General features: G+C 30.8%; 1 protein-coding gene across 2 annotated transcripts in view; it reads left to right on the top strand.

The window, feature by feature from the left end:
• Window positions 1-21267, top strand: part of GLS (glutaminase) — a 66589-nt gene that overhangs the window by 22977 nt on the left and 22345 nt on the right. For both annotated transcript variants that reach the window (XR_015042694.1, XM_035363885.2), the window contains exon 11: window positions 13982-14158. Coding sequence is in view for 1 of the 2 variants with exons in the window: in XM_035363885.2 (XP_035219776.1) it covers window positions 13982-14158 (177 nt within the window). In the remaining variant the exon portion in view is untranslated. The remainder of the gene's footprint in view (window positions 1-13981; window positions 14159-21267) is intronic.

Below are 21267 nucleotides of genomic sequence, written 5' to 3' on the forward strand. Positions count from 1 at the left end.
AAATGTCTCAATAGATGTCATTTCAAATATTTATTTTCTAAAACCGTGGACTGTATGATATCCACGGATTATCCAGAGGTTAAGTACAGACCCAGAAGAACAATTGTGTTTTTCTAAATTTGATTTTTGATAATAATTGTTCTGTAAATGCCATTTGTATCCATTTTATAGATCTGGACTCATTTACCAAAATATTGACTTATCATTCTGCATGACCTAACATAAGTCAGTAGTTCAGTGTGAAGGTAGTTAACATTTGACTGGAACTTCTATCTCATCTTTCATATCCTTAAGATGCCTCATGTGATTATTATATATTTCTTTCATTAAAAACTTTGTTTCAGTGTAAAAGTTTAATTAGGATGGCATTTTGCTAACAAACCATAAAATTCTGAAATGATGGTATTATATGGCTACCAAACAAATGGAGGAATATAATATAGTAAAATAGAGCTTGTTTCAGTTGATTAAAAAAAAATGAAGAATAAAATATTGTGTGGAGTGTACTTACTAGTAAAAGTTAGGTTATTTGAATATCGCAAAGTTATGAGGGCTATCTGCATAAGAGGAAAGATGCCTTAAGTTGCGTTCACTTTCAGAGGCGACATTTGCCGGATGGCCGGAGACCGCGTAAGTTAACGTAACTTCAACTTTTTGATGCTTGATGCGTCAGTTTCAGGCATCTCATTTCAAACATCCAGTTTATACCATGGTTTTTAAATGATTGCGCTTTCAAAAATTCTTCTTGATGAAAAAAAAGTCAAATGGACTAATCTTAATAAAAATTTCAGATAGTAATAAAAAAAAAACACATATGCTAATAGAATAAATGACTTTATAAATTACATAAAGGAAAATTCTCAAGTTTATTAGCAGTAATAAACCTTAATAATCAACCATAAATTATATATGGTTCATAATTTTTACAAAATAATCTAAAGCAATAGATTGTTGCGAGAAAATAGTGATGGATTTCAAAATCCCAGATTTTGAATTTTTCTTAAAATATATCTGCATCAATTTAAGTTTGCTATTGTTGCTGAGTGGATAAAACGTTAGCCTCTTAAGTTAAAGATTTTGGATTCGAGCATCACCAAGAGTGATGTTATAATTTAGTTGGTATTTTCGAAAAAATATTTACAGAAAATATTATCGCCAATTTCAGGAGTAGCCCAAATGCTTCTTCCGTTTCCTGAAAGTGAAGTGTGAAAACCACACTTACCCGCAAGATACGTTAGCGCAGAGGTAACACACTCAGTAGAAAGGAGAGCTCTTACTAGGGACTTGTATTGTGGGTTCGGGCCTTGCTTTTTCCTACCTTTGATGATTGTACGATTGCATCCTTTTTTTTTTTTTTTTTTTTTTTTTTTTTTTTTTTTTTTGTAATCTACTACTACATTTTTTTTGGGCGGGGGTACAAAAGAAGCTTGCATTTATTTTTCATTTCATTTCATTCATCATTTATATAAACCTAATTTTTGTTCTGCATTGTGAGCATTATCCTTGTTTTCAGATTCGGCTAACACGAGACTAGCAAAGGCGATACTCCTATTAGTATAAGGTTGCTGTTTCATCTAATTAAAAAAAAAATAGTGAGTTCTGAATTGAAAATGAGTAAACCATTTGTTTAAAAAAATTTTAAAAAATTATTTATATAGAAAAGAAGCTTGCTAGTATGTAGCTGATTTTTATGGAATACTTCTATGCATTTTAATGGCTTCACATTTGTTTTTTTTTAACATGCATGACCACTTTTCGACAGGTTTAATTTTGATGATAATTTTTCATATATTTAAAGAACTTTTGCATGAGCATTAGCAAATTTCCTATTTGTGGAATTCGATTTTTTATGCAGAAAAAGACGTGTTATATAAAATGCAGTTAATTCAATTAATTTTAGATAAAAGTGACCTTCTAAAATAAACCTTTAGATAGTGGCTGTTTATTAATATATGAATGAGTAATTGTAGTAATTACTGTTGCATTTAAGGTCAAAATATGTACACTGCTAAAAAAAAAAAATGGGACAGTCCTATATCTCCTGATCTACTGGGCCGATTGACAAAATTCAAACTGCGTTCTTCATGTCTCGAAAGCGCGACTTAGGATATATATTAGATTTATATATAGCACTATTCTAACATAGGTATTTTGACACAAAATCGGACTTTTTCTGAAATAACATACCAATTTTTTTACATATTTCGATTCTACGACTCAAATTACGCCTAAATATGAAATTTTGTAAATTTTGGAGCGAAATTTACGGAGAAATTCACAAATTTATGTTGGCACTTTTTTGTCAGTTTGCGCCAAGAATAGTTCACTTGGCGAACTTCTTAATATATGGCAACCTAGTTTTCTTTTCCGTGAGAGGAAAAAAAGTCACCATCGTTCCTTTTTTCCAAATAATATTCTTTATATTATATTTTTAATTATAACTTATTATTTTAAGTAATTTTTTTTTTCCAAATTCCATTTTAATTGTTTAAGTTGCATGGTTTATTTCGAATAACTGTTTTAAAATTTTCTATTTACCTATTCGAACTGCGTAAATAAAGGTGCCGCGTTTATTTTTTTCAAATAGTTTTCTTTATATATAGTTTCCTTTATATATATTTTTTGTCATAGTTATTATTTTAGGTAATTTTTAAATTTTTATCCTGTTATTTTAATTGTTTGTGTTGCATTGTCTCTTCAGATAATTGTTTTAAAATTTTCTATTTATTCCTTCGAATTGAGCATTTTTAATATATTTATTATTATAAATTTTCAGAATTTGATTTTATTTATTTGAATTGCGTTTCTTTCGGAGGAATACTTTGTAACCCGGACTACGATTTGTTTGAAAACTGCATATATTAAAAGAGAAAATACAGTAAAGCACAGTTAACATGCCTTTATATGTTCCGTTCAGAAAAGATATATATATAAATAAGAAAGACATTTAACTTAGGATTGCGACATTTTAACTTGGGATGACTTGCATACACTGCTTTACAGTTTTATCATTGTGCCCATTGCTTTACACAATTTTATCCTACATTTGGCTTCTTAAATGTTATTTATATTTTAGTCAATTTTTTATTTTTGAAATCGTAAGAATCAAATATCATAAGATTAAAAAGTTTTAAATTAAAAAAAAAAAATACAAATACTAAATTTTACCCCAAAATTTATTTTTTCTTGTCTTTTTCTTCAGGCATTCTACTTTATTCTTGCTCTTTTTCTTTAGGCATTCCGCAACTATATTAAAAAGTATCCAAATTTTTGAAATATCTTGATATTTTTGACAATCATTTTAAATAAAGTTATCGCCTTCCATTTCATAAAGGCCCACAAACGGCCAAGCGGTAAAGTTGCTGAACACTGGTAGTTCACTCCGGGGTTCGGATCCCGGTAAACGGGCTGGTTGCATGGGCGTTTTCGTGTATTTTCTCATGTGTACCATGTATGCCAACTGGTTTCCCTTAGAAAGTTCTTCACAAAGGCATCCTTCCTTTTAGGCAGATAGCCCTGCTTTGACGTAACTTAATAATCCAATTCAATCCATTTCATCAATATTTGGTCAGAGCCTTTATCAGTCTTTAGAGGCTAAACATTTTAAAGGTATGAGATGAAAGGAAAGACTGGTTTCATAAAGAGGTTTTGGTTTATTTAATTATGACAAATCACACTAGGGCTATCTGCCTAAAGGGAGGGATGCCTTCGTGGAGGACTTTCTAAAGGAAACTGCTCGCATACACGTTACACATGGGGAAAACCACGAAAATGCCCATGCAGCCAGCCCGTTCGCGGGATTCGGACCTCGAACAGAACTACCAGCGTTCAGCGACTTTACCGCTCGGCCGCTGTTTCATAAGGAGGAAAAAAAAAAAAAAAAAAAAAAACATCTTTAGGTGACATCCACATACATCACTGGATAAACTCCTGAATCTTCAAATAATTTGAATGAAAAAATCATGGGATTCTCAATTTATGATACGATATGATGTTCTATAACGTAATTTAAATTTATACAACCATATTGTCTAAAAATAGTCGCTCTTCACTTTAATCTGCAGTGATATCGTTTTTGTCTTTTCTGTTAACCACAAGCTCAATTGATGGTATTTGCTGGTGTACACGTCCAAGTGTTTTTTCTTTAAACACCTAAATTCTTTGAAATATTCTGAAAGTATATTCAAAAGCATCCAACTTTTTGAAACATCTTGGTATGTCTGACAGCCAAATTTTCCTGCAAATTTTTGTTTACTTTTCTCCCTAACTTTCTTCTTTCCTTCTACAGTTATTTTCAGTGCACACACAAGAAAATTAAGATTTTTTGATTGCTAGACTTCCATAAATTTTGCATTCTTGTCAATTTTTAAAAATATCAATTACATGAATTGCATTTCAGCTGAAGACAGCTTTTCATTTTCTAGTCATTTTAACTATAAATAAAGTTTAAAGCGAAATCCAAAGGATAAATATTTTAATTAAAAGATTTTTGCTAAATGACAAAGAAATAAAACAGTCCAGCAGGGTTTATTCTGTACCACCGGGTAACCCGATTCTTATATCAGCTGAAACAATCTAAATCATATTAAAGATCATGTTTTTATACAATCTATAATGCAAGAGAAAAATTAGCTTCTTAAAGCATTCTTTCTAAGAGGATTAATATAAAAGATTATATTTATATATATATTTTTAAAGCTGGGACTTGAACGAAACTGTCAAATTTTTAAAGTTTAATTTACATGGTGGTTATAACTAAAAGTTCCAATTTGAAATGGCCATAAAAGGAAAATTACCGTACCAAATGTTATCAAACTTGGGAATCGTGTAAAGGAGGTTATGGGAATTTATTTTCCGTGGAAAGTCAAAAAAAGAGTTCAAAAACTCTCCACCAGGGGAAAAATGGCGCTGTATACAAGATTGATAAATGAAATAAGACACGAAAACATCTGTTTAAAATATATTTAATATTTTCCGAAACGTGTTACAAAGCATGTTCAATGTAGCGTCCAACATTTTCCGAAAGCAAGTTAAATCCTGTTACTTCATTCTCAACAGCAGCTCTTAGCATATCAGGAGGAATGTTACGGACATGTCAATGTATCACATTTTTCATTTCTGCCAAATTGTTTAGATTATCACCATAAACAGTGCTTTTGAGAAAACCCCATAGCTACAAGTCACAGAGGTTGAGGACTGGTGGGAAGAGGGGAAGTGTTGGCCTATAAAACGTTCATTCGTGAAATGTTGCCTAAGTAACTGTGCGACACACGAGAGGTGGGGCCCAGCCCTGTATAAAAATCGTAGTATCTAAAATGCCATGTTACTGCAGTTCATGTATCACAAAACATTTTAACATTGACTCTAAGTGAGCTGCAATCACAGTGGTCCAGCTGTCGACTGCTCTTCAGAGAAAAATGGTTCAGTTATAAAAGTAGCTGTCATTCAACACTAAACGGTGTAGAATGACTGCTATGCAATCGAATGCAGTAGGAGAATGCAATGGAACTAGATAGATAACATGAGGGATTTCCTTGGCCCAAATCGATTAAAAGCGTTTTGAATCAGTATCTTCATGTTATAAGACCGAATTCAGGCTTCAAAAATTACAAATTAGCGATCTGTAAGAAAATGATTTCCAGATTGTACGGACTTGTGCAAGTGATTTGCGATCTCACATTTTCTAATCGCTAATTCGGGGTTTTCACGGACGAATTTCTCACTTACACGATGGCGCACTCAACGTTTATCGAATTTAACGCCTTTAAATGGTAATTTGCTTACTTCAAAGTTTCTTAAGGGTATACAACATATTAAACCCGTGTAACAAAAGGTTAAGTTAGATTCCGACCCATATTTCGTTTAACAATATTGCATACAGCGCCATTTCCCCTCTGGTGGTGAGGTTTCGAACTAAAATTTTTTCCCGGAAAATAAATTCCTATGACCTCCTTTACACGATTACCAAGCTTGATAACATTTGATCCAATATGTTTTCATTTTATGACCGTTTCAATGTGGAACTTTAATTATAACCACTCCGTATATTATTAAATTTTCATTTGAAGCTATGCGTTATACCATACCTAAAATTTTCGCTTTTATGGAAAAATAAAGAATCGAAGCAAATATACTTAGGATAATGAACCAAAACTGAAAAAATTTCCCCTTCCTTCGAAAATAAAATTTTGAAATTCGACCTTGAATTTATTGGATTATCGAAATATTTAATTTGACTTATCTTCTAAGTCCTAGTTCCGACAACAATTCCGTCAAAAATTCCGAATTACTGAAGTAAAAGGCTTAGTATATATTCACTGTATGTTAATAAAATAAGCAGAGTGTGATAAAAATACATTATAGAATTTACGCTGGTCCAACGTTTTGTCTGAATGCACAACATGTAATGGAAGAGAAGGCTTGTAGAGATCTGTTTTTGACATGCCTCTAAAAGTAGATGTCATACTTCTTTTTTCTATTCAATGTCAAAAACCTTTCCTTTGAAAGGCAACTTTAGTTTTTGGGAAAGTAAAAAATCACAAGAAGACAAATTTGAAGAACATGCAGAATGATTGAGTACACATACTTATTTTCGGAACACAAGCGGTTCTCCGATTGGTTATTGAATAATGGAAAGATGTATTGTAATGCAATACAAAACATTTGGAAAACGTTTTTTGACTGAATAAGGTAAGATTAAAAATCATCTGCTTAATTCACAGCCATTTACAAGTCAACTACTCGGGCAATTGCAGAATCGTTTTGATCCTGAGATTGTAAGACAAACCTAATTTCACTGGATTTAAAAACTTCTTTAATCTTCCGAGAACATTCCTTCTTTAGCTCATATTCCAAGAATATTAAGTGAATACAATTATTGCAAAAGAAATTGAATATTCATTTGCACTACGGCTTGGTAAATTACTAACGAGTTAGAAAAACTTAAATTCTGCTTTTTGAATTTAAGAATACAATATTTTAAATATTTACAAATAAAATATTAAATTGGAAATTAAATTAGAGCCTCACCAGTTGTCTAGCATTTGAAGATTGTTAAATACTAATTGTTTGTTGCGCAGTTTAACCCAGGCTTGCATGGTTGGTTTTCGTAGTTTTCTAGGTTCTCTTTACAAAGGTTCTCTATGAAAGCATCTTAACCAAATAGCTCCCATGTTCTTTTCTATGTTCAAATAACCAACTAACCTAGTTTAAGCGCGATTTCCAAGGGAAGTTACTACCAAAACCCGAATACTCATTAAAAATCATGTAGCTTGCCAATCGGGAATAATATGAAAGATACGGCGCCAATAATTGAATTGCTATTACGGTACGCTGTTTCTTAAATTAGATGGTCATTCCTTAATAAAATATAATTGATTTGTAACTTCTACTAGAGCTGACGGTAAGAATTGAAGTGTAAATAAATAATATCGTTTGCAAACTTGATTAATATAAAATTAGAAATATTTGCATAGAAAAATATTTGCATTCAGACAGAAAGTTTTTTGAAATATTTGCAATTACTTTATAAGAAGGATTATTAATAACCGTAATGATTACCTATTATATTACTGATGATTAGGATTCAGTTCTTGACAATTACATTCTAAATTAGAATTTTAAGGATATAATGAAAATACGCTACGCACAAAAATACATTTTAGGATAAAAAATGAGTTGGTTTTTTTATGTGTTAAAACTTCTTAAATTTATTTAATAAACATCGTATCCTCGTTGTTAATTGAATCCAGAATGTTGTGTGTCGTTTATATAATTATTCTTACCTGTCCACAGAAGCTGCTGACTTATCCAGCCATTAAGTAGCTGCAGATCATTTCTACATAACCACTGAACTTCCACTAATTCAGTCTCTAGAGGGTTGTATGTTTATATCATAATTTGACTTATATAAATGATTATTCTAAATCTTATGTTTCTATAAAAATATACTGTGCTTTAAAAATATGGATGGTAGTATCTGCCGCTCTTTCAGCCACTTCAAAAGCAACAGTTTGTTTAGAAATAAATTATGCAGTTAATGTCATAAAATATTTTCATAAAATTCAAATAAACATTAAGCGAAAATTCTCAGTTTTAGACAATTGGATTTAAACGAAGTAAAGTAGCAGACGATAAAATGCCGAAGGTAAAAAGTTACTCTTAGAAAAATGTACTCTTATTTTTTTAAAAAAAGGAAAAAAGAGAGAAAAATTATAAAAAATTGTTAAAAATTTGAATAATATCATCTATAATTTAAAAAACAGATTTTCATATAGTATTAATAAATATTTATTACGCCTTATTGAGGAAAAAAAAATTCATATAATTAATTCTCCGTAAAATTTTACTTGAAATTTAAGGTTAAAAATAGCCGTGGAAATTCAGTGTAACAAAAATCTATAGACCACTTTTGGCGTTATTATCGCTCAAAAAAAAGATGCCAAATTTCAAAACGCGAAAATATGTAAATTCGTGTATATCTTAGAAAATTTTGAATAAAAAAGTCTAATTTTTTGCAGATATGCTTAAAAATACACCTACTTTATGATGATGGTAAAAATTTTATAGGTTATAATTCAAAATTTTTTTCGAAAAATTTATAAAAATTATTTAAAAATAGAAATTTAAAAAATAAAACACAAAAAATGGGTAAATTTTATTTGGAATGAACCTAAATTTCGAAATGTGAGAGAAAAAGTCAAAAAAGTTTAATAAAAAAAGAGATATTAATAAATATTTGCCAAATTCAATTAACATTGAGGAGCTAAAATTTTGAGAGCTAATATTTTAAAAACTAGTGGTACGATTTTTACAAAACTTGGTATTCTGGCATAATTTGAGTCGTAGAATCAAAATATGTAAAAAAATTGGTATGTTATTTCAGAAAAAGTCCGATTTTGTGTCAAAATACCTATGTTAGAATAGTGCTATATATAAATCTAATATTTATCCTAAGTCGCGCTTTCGAGACATGAAAAACGCAGTTTGAATTTTGTCAATCGGCCCAGTAGAACGGGAGATATAGCACTGTCCCCTTTTTTTTTTTTTTTTTTTTGAGCAGTGTACATAACGCAGAAACTAAAATATATATTAAAAAAAAAAAAAAAATTGCTGCTGTTTATTAACTTAAATAACTGCTTTTTTAAGTGTGATATTTAATTTAGTAATGCTGTAAATCCTACATATATTTAAACAAAATATACTCTTTTATTGCATTATTTAAACCAATTAAGAAAAGTTTATTCAACGCTTAGAAGACGGGTGACCTAAAAATCCGCCAGAGCTGCAGTGTCTCAAAAAGAAGGCTGTGGCCGAAATTTCGGCCAGAGAAATTCTTTCCTCCTTCCATCCTTCAGGGTGTGGAGATAGTCATTGTCTGAATAACTCCCTTGCCACTTATGTGATGACCTTCATGTCTCCCATCTGTGGGGTTTCTTAAATTCCCTTTCATATCCCTCAGCAGTGAAATCTTATCTTGGGGCAAAATCTTTCAGTTGTGTCAAAGGATATCTGTTGTTCCTATATGTTCTTTGGTTGCGCTTCACATGATTCACTTGCTTCTTTCTAGACCATTGCACCTGGGACTTATATCAAATATATAAATTTGAAAGTAACAAAAAAAAGAGGGGAATTTGAAAGGTTTCAGATTTTAATTTACGACCAAAAGGGTGTTTTTTTAACATTGTGTGTGTTACATTTATTTATTAAATATCATGTTTTTCGCACTTAAACCATAAAATTCAGTTCAACTGCAATTGGAACTGATATAGTTTAAAATGATATAGCAAAATAGTATTAAAAGGAGCATAGCTTTAGAATTTCTAATACAGAGACTCGTACGCTGGAGATAAAAATGTTTTTTCTGTACAATGTTGCCATTGCTCGCTTTGAAATCCTCGAGTTTGGTAATCAAAAATTCATTATAGTTTTTACAAAATATATTGATAATAAAACAAATTTCAAATTTGGTCTTCAACATGCCCATATTCGTAAGAGGATTACGTCATTCAAAATTCGATGTACCATTGCTTTATCACAATGGAAGAAATACACATAATAAATAATGCAGATTTTTCTTTATTTAATTTCTTCAAATATAATGCAGGACTCTAGCATTTGGTGGCAACAGCTTGAAATGTTATTTGCTGTTTATAGTGACGCAAAATCGTAAAACAAAAACAATAGTCCAGGGCTAACCATACTAATATGCCTATGCGTATGATATATACATATGTAAATGAGGGTATGTGAGCATATACTTGAAAATCACAGATTTAAATTGAAATATTATATTAATTTATATTTTTTTTGCATTCGGCATAGAAGTTTTATTAAGAAATACGGAAGCTACGAAATGGTTCCAATTACTGGATATTTTATGGAAAGAGATTAATTTCCCTTATAAAATCAAGACTTTCTGTGAGGTGGATCAGTAGTAATTACTCTTGTACATTTGCTTTCTATATTTCTTTTATTATAAATATTTGCAAATCCAAAATGTGGCAAGAAAGCAAAATGTGAAAAAATTTTTTAAATTACAGTTTTACAGCATTTACTAAGATTTAACTTGTAAAATATCTCTCATTAAATTAGCATTTACTCTTCATTTCTTAGGAGATAATCAAAATGAATATTAATTAAAATATAGATACATATGTAGCCTTTTGTTTCAACTTCTTTCTTATTAGATAATAGTACTCGTATTCCCGTCATACCTTCGGTCAATTGAATATCATGTGAAGCATATCAGTGAAGTCTATATTCACTGGTAGTTTTTGAAGGCTCTATTCTCTGTTTCAAATAAATAAAGCTCTTGTTATTTCCTTCACGTACACACGTGGAAGGAATATATGGGCCAGTTTCACGAATAAAGTCCTTAACAAAGGCCCATCAGCTGCTAAGCGATAAAAGCCGCTGAACACTGGTAGTTTATTCCGGAATTCGATCCCAGCGAAAGGGCTCTCTGCATAGACGTTTTCTTCTTATGTAACATGCATACCAGTCAGTTCCCTTTAAAATGTCTTCCATGAAGCGTCCCACCCTTTCGTTGTAGTACCTAATATTTGACTGAGAGACTGAATTAATTTTTGTCATAAGCTCTTTTTTTAATTAAAAATGAAATTGTTATCACTATGGTAAGTAATAACGAGTCACTAAGTAATAACGAGAAATGCTATTTTAATAATGCTTGTAATTTCAGTGTTCCTCACTTTCTTGGGCATAATGAAAATACAAGCTAAATTTCTGCAGAAGTGATCTGCATAACAACATCAATATTTTGGCAAGATTATTTTCTGTTTATAGCACTTCCAGTCTTTATTTTTATATATCAATAAAAGTGGGAATATTTGGATTACAACCAAGGCACAAAAGGCTATCTGCCCAAGGGAGAAGATGTTTCATGGAAGACTTTTTGAGGGAAATTGGTTGGTACTCATGTTATACATGACGCCACATGCAGCCAGCTAGTTCACCGAAATGTGAATCGAACCTAACTATCAGTGTTCATTGAATTTACCGCTCGACCTCTGGTATATTTGTGTAAATAAATAAATAAAGTTTATAAATCCGCTTGAAATTTTAGATTAGTATTAATTTTACCAATTTCTGTGTCATTAAAAATTTATTTTTTTCCTTTATATTTCCCCTTTTTATTGTAATTTTTGTATTTAATAGTACTGTTTGAAGCATGCAAAATGCAATGCAATTAAAATATAATCAATAAAATCTGTTTTTATAGTAAAGGAGAATATATATATATATATGTATGTATATATAAAATATAATCATGTATATAAAATATAATCAATAAAATCTGTTTTTATAGTAAAGGAGAATATATATATATATATATATATATATATGTATAAAAAAATAAAATAAATATAAAAAAAAAAAAATCATGCTAAAGAGGGGGGGGGGAAGCTTTTATCAGAAAGCTGTAAGAAAGAACAATGAACAATAATGTAGTTGAAAGATGAAATACTTATGATACAATGGGAGTGAAAATCAATAAATTATAAAAAGAAACTGAATAAAAATACTGAATGAAATGATAATGAAAAATGGAAATGAAACTAATATAACAAAAATACAATGGGATTTAATTAATATATAAATATAAGCTGTTACACAATGCTTGGAAACAAATGAAAGAGAACTGCCAATTTATAAGAGTAACAAATAGTTAAACATCATTTTCGAGTATAAATTAAAAATCTTAATTAGTACATGTAATTCTAAATTCACTTTCAAAACAAAAACTGATTAGACTATATACTGATTTTAGGCGTGCATAGGAGGTATTTGCCGCTAAGGCATATTTTTATTATGACACAATGTCAAAAGTTAATATTCCAATATACGACAATTATGTTGCTATGAAATCTCACCATTATATGTATCCCTAGTTTTGGGAAAATAAACAGCAGAAAAGAGAACAAATTACTTTATATTATTCCTTAGTCTCTTATCTGAAAATTAACAAAGGCGACATAAAGAAAACGTTTCAAAAGAGTTTCCCTTTACAATGGCTAAAAGGGGGTGGAAATGCATTTGGATTTCTGGTCTTTTTAAGTGAAACCTTTCCAAACTGCGCAGTCTCTTAAAGGTTAAGGAAGCATTTAAGGGAAGTTCATACATTATGCAAAAATATTTATGGTATTCTAACCCATGAAAAATTTACTCTCCAAAATAGAATCATGCAATTAGGATTTTTTAATTATCATAAAAAATTCATAAATAAATTAGATATATACAGTGTTTGATATATACAACAATCCTTTTCTGGGATATCCTATTCCTATCATCCAAACGATTCCTTTCTGCGATATTCTGACAAAAATTAGTGTTCTGCTTTAAAATAAATAGTTCAATGATTGCTAGAAATTCATCGAATTGATGAGGTATCATGCGAAAATAATTAAAAGAAATTTTGTTTCGTTCAAGCGCATTTCTTCAATTAAATTATTTGCATCTCCTTGCTGCAGTCATCTCTCACATATTAATATAAACTACTGCATTCTGCTTCTCTTACAGAAAGTAAGACGTAAAATAAGTTTTAATCGATAAAATAATAATCGATAATGTAATCGTAAAAAGTCAAAATACCACACAAAAATTTCACGTTTTTCTCCCAAGTTTCTGTTATGAAGCGCCATCTATTGCAAGCATATGACAGTTTCTAAAGCGAAAGTTGCCACGCTGGTGTGAACTGATGTACGCGGTAAGTGCTTTATCCGCGTTGACGCTTTTCGCCCCAACGGACCAGTGTGAACGCAGCTTTAGTGGAGGACTTTCTAAGGGAAACTAGTTCGTATTCGCATTTGCACATGGGAAAAAGTGTGGCCCGTTCACCTGGAATAGACACCTAGCCAAGCCGAACTACTAGTATTTAGCGGTCATAACCACTCTGACACCAGAACTCAGTATCTGGTTTTAACCACTCTGTGGAGCCCTACTCGTGAAAGAGCAGAAATTTTTAAGACAACATTTAATGCATTTTATTGTCTTTTTACTGAAACAAAACTATTTTTCAGATCATTTCATGATACCATAAACTTTCATCAGCATTCATCAACAGCATTGCCATAATATTATGCAATTAAATTGTGATAATGTCTTGCCTTTAAAATGCTGTGTAAGAGGGATATCATTTGACAACTATTTGTGAATCAAAAAATTCTGGTTTATTCTGATATCTGAAAGAGGCTTTAATCATTTAGAATATATTTCCTTTCTTTTTAATAGCAGTTCTACTGTTTTTACTTAGAATTCTTAATTTTGGATCGCATCATGAAGTATATTTTCTCGTTTTTCCTTGTTACCAATTAAATCGAGTTGTTTATTGCATCTGTACACTAATGTCTGATATTTGTAATGGTGCTCTGTTTGTGTTATTGTAAAAGAATGCTTTTGTTTTTAGTGATTTATTGTTTTACTATTTATAAATTATTTTTATAATAATTTTTGTCCCATAAAGATGTGTTCTCTTGAAGTAAACTGTGAAACTGTTGGAATCATGGCAGCAACGCTAGCAAATGGAGGAATTTGCCCTATCACAGGACAGCAAGTGATTGACACGCATTCTGTTCGTGATGTGTTATCTTTGATGCATTCTTGTGGAATGTATGATTATTCTGGGCAATTTGCTTTTAAGGTGAATAACTATTTGTAAATATTTTTATAATTGTAAATATTTATCTAAATATATTTCCTGTGTTGAAGATTATAATTTACCCTACTGTAAATGTTTAACTGATTATAGGTATTCTCTACTTAAGTACATTATTAACATGTATTTTTTAAGCAGCGGAAAAGTAAGTTTTCAGAACTTAAAAAAATCTGACAATTTATTGTAGCTAATAAATATATGATACTTACAGTAGGAAACTTAAAAGTATGAAATACATATAGCTTCAATTTAGTACTAGAGATATGAGAATTATAAATTTAGCATATTTATTAGCCTGCAAATGTGAAGTATTAACATTTTTATTCTGTTAATTTTATTCTAGAATCTTTTATCATAAGAGTATACAGAGTGGAGAAAATAAAACCAGCCTAGAAAATATTTATTTTCTAGGCTGGTTTTATTGTGGAATTTACCCTTTTTGATGGATAGGAGAAATTCCCATTACAGAAAATGTTGAAAAGGGCAGCCATTTATCTCTGTGTTCAATTTATCAAACTGTGAAACATGTGTAGCAGCTCTGTCTGAGGGATAGCAGCAGTAATATTTTCAATGTTCTACTGTAGCTTTTCCAGTGTTTGAGGGTTACTTGACTACACCTGATCCTTCAATTCACCCCACAGGTAAAAATCACAGGTGTGCGTTTGTGTGTGTGTGTGTGGTGGTGGTGGGGAGATCAGGTGATCAAGTTGGACATGAGATTGCACTGCCTCTGCTGATTGTGCTCTCCTCACCAAACATTTCATGTGTTCGTGAGAAGGTGGTTATGGCAGTGTGTGCTGTTGCTCCATCTTGCTGAAAATATCGCTACAGTCATTCATCTTCTGTGAGTTGATTTATAAATGGATTTAACTGATTCTGGACATAATGGTCAGCATTAACAGTTTGGTGAAAGAATCGTGTTATGATACAGAATCCAGACATTGTGCACCAGATACCAAGCTTGAAATTATGCAGTTGCTTTTCAAAATATTCATGAAGATTTTCTGATGTATTATAGTGCATATTATGTGAGTTCTCATATCCTGATGGGTTGAACCAGACCTCATCTGAAGAAATGAAAAACTGAGGATGAAAAGCCTAATTCCTTTTCACTCGAAACCACTGGCAGAACTCGACACATACATTTGTCTGGAAGCTTTAACCCGTGCACAACTATAAATTTCTAAGTATACATATGTAGGTCCCTTTTGATAATGTTTCGACCCAATGATCTGTAAATCCCTTCTTGTGCTGATAAACAGCATTGCAATGTTGTCAGCCTTTGTTCCAGGCTTTCCTTCACTCGATGTTTTCTCGTGTTTGAACTCTTGTTGGATAGTTATGGTTTTTATTCGCTACAGAGCCTATTTTGCCACTAAGTCTTGCATTGAAGACTGCTGAAGTTTTGCCAAAATTTTCATTCTTAAACTCTTCTGCAAACAATTCCACACAAGTTTTCCATAAATTGTGCTTTGCATAACCCTCAACAATGAACATGCACTATTTTGTGTTGTATTCAGCTGGCTACTAAAAATGTTTGCATCTCTCATTCATTCAAATATAATAACACAGCAAAGAACTCAGGACATGACGCATGATAGATCAGCAAGTGCAGACAACTGACAGCAATCAGTGGTTACATTGATGTCACCAGTGGCCATTTCAAGCATTTTCTATAAAGGGAAATTCTCTTCAAGATTAAGAGTACATTCTGTATCAGGATGCCAATTATATTTCCAGGCTGGTTTTATTTTGGCCACCCTATGTATTAATAAATTTTCCTTACATAGTTATCATTGTCTGACAAATCTGAAAAGGATTATATTCCATATATATATATGTATCTATTCCATATTCCAACCATATTAGTGAATTATTATTCACCCTTCTTTTTAGAAATGCAGATGTGCATATGTGCATTGTTTTGTCAACCTAGCTATTCTTTTTATTTATTAGTTGTTGTTCACCATTTTGTTTAGAAATGTGAATGTGTATTGTTTTATGAAGCTACATCTCTCATTTTCTCCTGTGAAATGGCTTTTTATTTACCCTTTTCTTTAGAAATGTGGATGCACATTGTTTTGCATTATTTTATTAATTTAATTCTCTATTCCACCTTTTCGTGAATTTGATACTTTCCCCACTGAATTGTTGCACAATCAATAGAAGCAACACACCATGTTGCCCAAAAGTATTTATGTTGAAGTCCATGATGTTGTAAAAAATATTTACATGGCAATCCAGATATACATGCACCAGCACACCTGGATTGGCATTTTTGAAAGTCAAAAGTCATTTTTCTGATTAGTCTTCCCTCCTCCCCCACTGAATATATTTGTTTTTCTTGTTATGAATGGTAATGGGATAGAAGAGTTTGCTGGCTGATGAAAAAGAAATCAATTACATAACTTACAGTGATAGAAATATGACATTTCAGCCAACAAATACAAAAATTTGCATGTGAACTTATACTTTTTTATGATTAAATTTTATGAAAATGCAATTCAAAAAATTAAAAGCAAAGGGTTAGAATGCTAGTCAGAAACTGATTTGAAGATAGCCATATCCCAATTACAACTAATGTTCACTTTATTTATTGTTGGAATGCTCATCTATGAAATTGTGTATAAAGAACTGGGATTATCCCCAAATACAACAATTACTTGGTGTAATTACATCTGGGAAACGAGTATACAGTGTCTCACAAAAGTGATGGGACACTTGTGCTTTACAAAAGGAAACTGTAATAAAATAAATTAAAAAACATGTAAAAATGTTTTGTGGGTGTGTTTCATACTTAAATTCAGTAACAATTATTAAACATACATTTCTCAAAATATAAAAATTTTAATTTAATAAAAATACAATTGTTTAGAATGGAGCAAAAAATGGCTCACATAAGTGATGGGACAACATTAGATACTACTAAGTACTACAATAAAAATATTTTTTTTTGGTTTTTATTTTTACTCAAAAGCAATTGGCAATAATTTATAAAATTGTCTGCAGTATTTCTCTCCAGTTTGTTTTGGAATTTTCGTGTTTTTTAGCTCTGTGCAGCCATGAATGCTAAACGAAAAGAAACTTTGCCTGAAATTCGAAAATTAGTTATTAATTTGCATATTGAACGTGGAAAATCTATTAGAGAAACTGCTGAAACAGTTAACTTGAGTCATTCAACAGTTTTCAATATCATTAAACAATATAAAAAGAATCATATATTTCAGGATAAAAGAAGACCTGGCCGACCCGACCATCAAAGCTATCCAATGGAATAAAGCGAATTATCTTTCGAAATATTAAAAAAAATCCAAGAATGAGTGCTCCTAAATTTGCTGCTGATTTACAAGCATTGTATGAAGTAATAGTTAATCCTGGGACTATTAGAAGAGTAATTCGATCTGCGGGATATCAAGGTAGAGCAGCCAGGAAAAAATTCTTAGTAAGTGAAAAGAATAAAAAACTCAGACTGGCTTTCGCAAAATCCAACATAAATAAGAATTCTGATTACTGGAATGAAGTTATATTTGCTGATGAGAGTAAATTTAATATATTTGGTTCTGACGGTAGAATCTTGGTGTGAAGAAAACCCAGGGAAGAATTTCGCAAACAGAACTTGGTGCCATCAGTAAAACATGGTGGAGGGGGGGTTATGGTATGGGGGTGTATGTCGTCTGCTGGAGTTGGTAATCTTGTTTTTATTGACCATATAATGGATCAGTACAAGTATAATGACATTTTAAATCAAAATTTGAACTCTTCAGCATGAAAATTGAACCTTCATAACGATTTTAAATTCTACCAGGACAATGACCCCAAGCACATTGCTTTGAATGTTAGACTCTGGCTGCTGTATAACTGTCCTGGAATAATAAAAACACCACCACAATCTACAGACTTAAATCCCATAGAGAATATTTGGCAAGAATTGGAATCAAGAATTCGCAAACACACCATTTCTTCAAAACAACAATTAAAAATCGGTGCTTCAAGAAGAATGGGGTAAAATTACTCCAGAAATCGTAAAAAAATTAGTCAAATCCATCCCAAGAAGATTAAATCATGTTTTAAAAGTAAAAGGAAATCCAACAAAATATTAAAACCTTTTAAAAAGTAAAATTTTTAGATAAATATTTGATGGAAAAGTAAGTGTTCCATCACTTATGTGAGCCATTTTTTGATCCGTTCTATACAATTGTATTTTTATTAAATTAATATTTTAATATTTGGAGAAAATTTATGTTATGTAATATTTGTTACTAAATTTAAGTATGAAACACACTCACAAAACATTTTTACATGTTTTTTTAATTTATTTTACTAAAGTTTCCTTTTGTAAAGCACAAGTGTCCCATCATTTTTGTGAGACACTGTATCTTCTGTAGAATGAGATGTATGTATATATAGGGGGTACTTGAATGTATCAATGAAATAGATGTAAGGGTACCGTTACAAATATTTCTCTCCAAAGTTGCCAATGAGCTCATGCCAATCGTCTGCAAAATCACCAATAATCTGTTAACTTTTTAGTTAGGATGCAAGTGATCAGAAAGGCATAGGCATATTTTTATTCTTCTCATAAAGAGATATAGATGTGAATTATTTTGCATTGTTTTATTAACTTATAGTTCTCCTTTATACCTGTTAAGTGATGTGCTGTTCACCTTTTTTTTAGAAATGCCAGTGTTCTATTACCATTTTTACTAAAAATATGACTGTTATATCCCTCATTTCTTCAGAAATGTTCTCCTCTTAAAAAATAAGTAGCATCTTAAAAAAAAAAAACAACGTACCATAATTTCCAAACATAAGCAGAGACTGTGTTTTTCTTCAAAAATTTATCATAAATTCAAAACCTGTATGTAAGCCACTGTGTAAAAAAAATTCCTCTAGCATTCAAACATGTATCCATGAAGGTGAAAGTGTTACCAAGCAGGTAAAACATCTGAATTATTTTCCAATCAAATTGTTGTAAGCAAAATACCTGATGCCAAAGACTGTAGTAGTCCTATCTAAAACTAGCATATTTGTTGTCTTATATATGATCTGTAGTGCTAGCCTTATTTTCTGTGCCATTTTATTTGAGAATAGAAATCCTTATACAGCAAATTTCAAACTGCAGGCGATTGTGTTTGATGAAAATTCTAATAACGGTATGGCTGCTTGGCATTTCTCCATAAATGAAAATCAAGTTCAGGAATGGAAAAAGCAAATTTTGCAACATCAGGTTTTTCATGTTAAAATGCTGTACCAAAACAGCATTATAAACAATTACGAAAGTAAAACAACTCATTTCCGTAAAACAAATATTTCATCTAATTTTTTTTTTTTTACTAAACCTGAGAAATACAAACTAAATCAAGAAAAAAATGCAACATATGTTAATAAATGCTTGCTCCTGGCCAACAAAAAAGTACCTACTTTTATTATGATATTAGTGGATGCATATATAAACTGACCCTGTAATTTAACTTTAAAAAAAGGTCCAAAAATTCTGAGCTTGTACATAGAAATGTACATATTTAGAAATTGTGTTGCATTTTACAATAAATAATGCATTACTTAAATGCTTTCTTTGACCTAATGTGATTCTTCTTTATTTGAAACACCATAGGAATAATGCTTATTATGAATGATATACTTTTATATATTTCTTTTGCATTTATGAATAGCTTTTTTTTATTAAAAGAACTCTATAGTTTTTAATGTATTAGATAATATGTTATGTAAATTTCTTTCATTTGTGTCACAGTTATGAGTAAAAGTTAAACACTAATAATTGTAGTTATTTCATTATATTTTATAATGAGTGCATAAAGTTTTTCACTTAATTATACGTAATTTGCTAGTTCATTATGTTTTGTCAGAGAACATATTCAGTTCAATCAGAAAATTGATTTTCAGTCAGAACCTTGCCCTTTCAATTTGACAACCATTTAACCATCCAGAATTATATAACTTTTTTTTTTTTTTTTTCAAGAATTTGTATATGCAGTCAAAAGTTTTTAATCCGGACTCATCTTGACTTCGATTCCGGATTATCGGTTTTTCCGTATTATAGATCATCAGTTTAAATCTGGTAAGATGGCATGCAGAAATTATAAAATTAAAAATATGAAACCATAATTTATGAAATAAAGAGCAATTATGATCTAAAGGGTATAAAAATTGACAAAAAAAAGCTTAATATTTATTTGTTTGCTTTATTAAACATTTCTTTTAACACGCGCATGCATAAAGCATACATTACTCATAATCGAAATTAGAAAATTGCAACCAGAAAACTATTTGATGTGTATTCGTGATATTTATAATGACGAGGAATTTGATTTAAATCATGTCAAAGATGAAGTACATCAAGATGAAATACTACATTTAGTAAGGAATTATAAGCCGAATAAAATAAAAACATCTGCCCTGAAGATAAGGATAGTGCTGACAGATCAACTTCCAGTTCATTTCCACGTCGTTTCCCTCCCCCCGCAGAGCAGCATGAAAATGATAAACATATTTTGGAATGGTTAGAGAATCAAAGGATATGCCTTTATCCATTTTTTGCAGCAATTCCACTTTTTTTTTTTTTTTTTTTTTTTTGAGATGGACATCGAAAAATGCTTTCGCTTTGTAGATCCTTTGGTAGCTCCAGAATCGGAAATTCTTTTTGACATAATCGAAAGTTCAAGCTTACTTTTATGAAATTGCTCTAACAGTCTGCAAAAAATAATAAGCCGGATTCAATTAGAAGATTAAGGAACAACGCAATCTGCAACATTAACTGAAATAGATAATTAGATAATTTTAGCTTAGCTTAATACCGTCCATTATACATTAAATGTGCATGCATAAACGTATTAAGGGCACGCGTAAATGCATATGCGCACGCATAAACGCATGCGCAGAAAGTTTGTAGCTTTGAGGTCTGGATTATAGATCATTCCAGATTATGGACGTCTGGATTAAAGACTTTTGACTGTATATTGAAATCTTCCAATATAAGACATAATTTTATAATAAAGGTATAGTTCTTTGAATACATATAGTTTCCATTAAAGAAGAATATTTTGCAGATAAAAGTCTCACTATAATTTAACCAT

The sequence above is a fragment of the Stegodyphus dumicola genome, chromosome 1 (genome assembly GCF_044657685.1).
Source record: "Stegodyphus dumicola isolate Sdum_Otavi_A_Nest chromosome 1, ASM4465768v1".
In the NCBI taxonomy this organism is placed as follows: Eukaryota; Metazoa; Arthropoda; class Arachnida; order Araneae; family Eresidae; genus Stegodyphus; species Stegodyphus dumicola.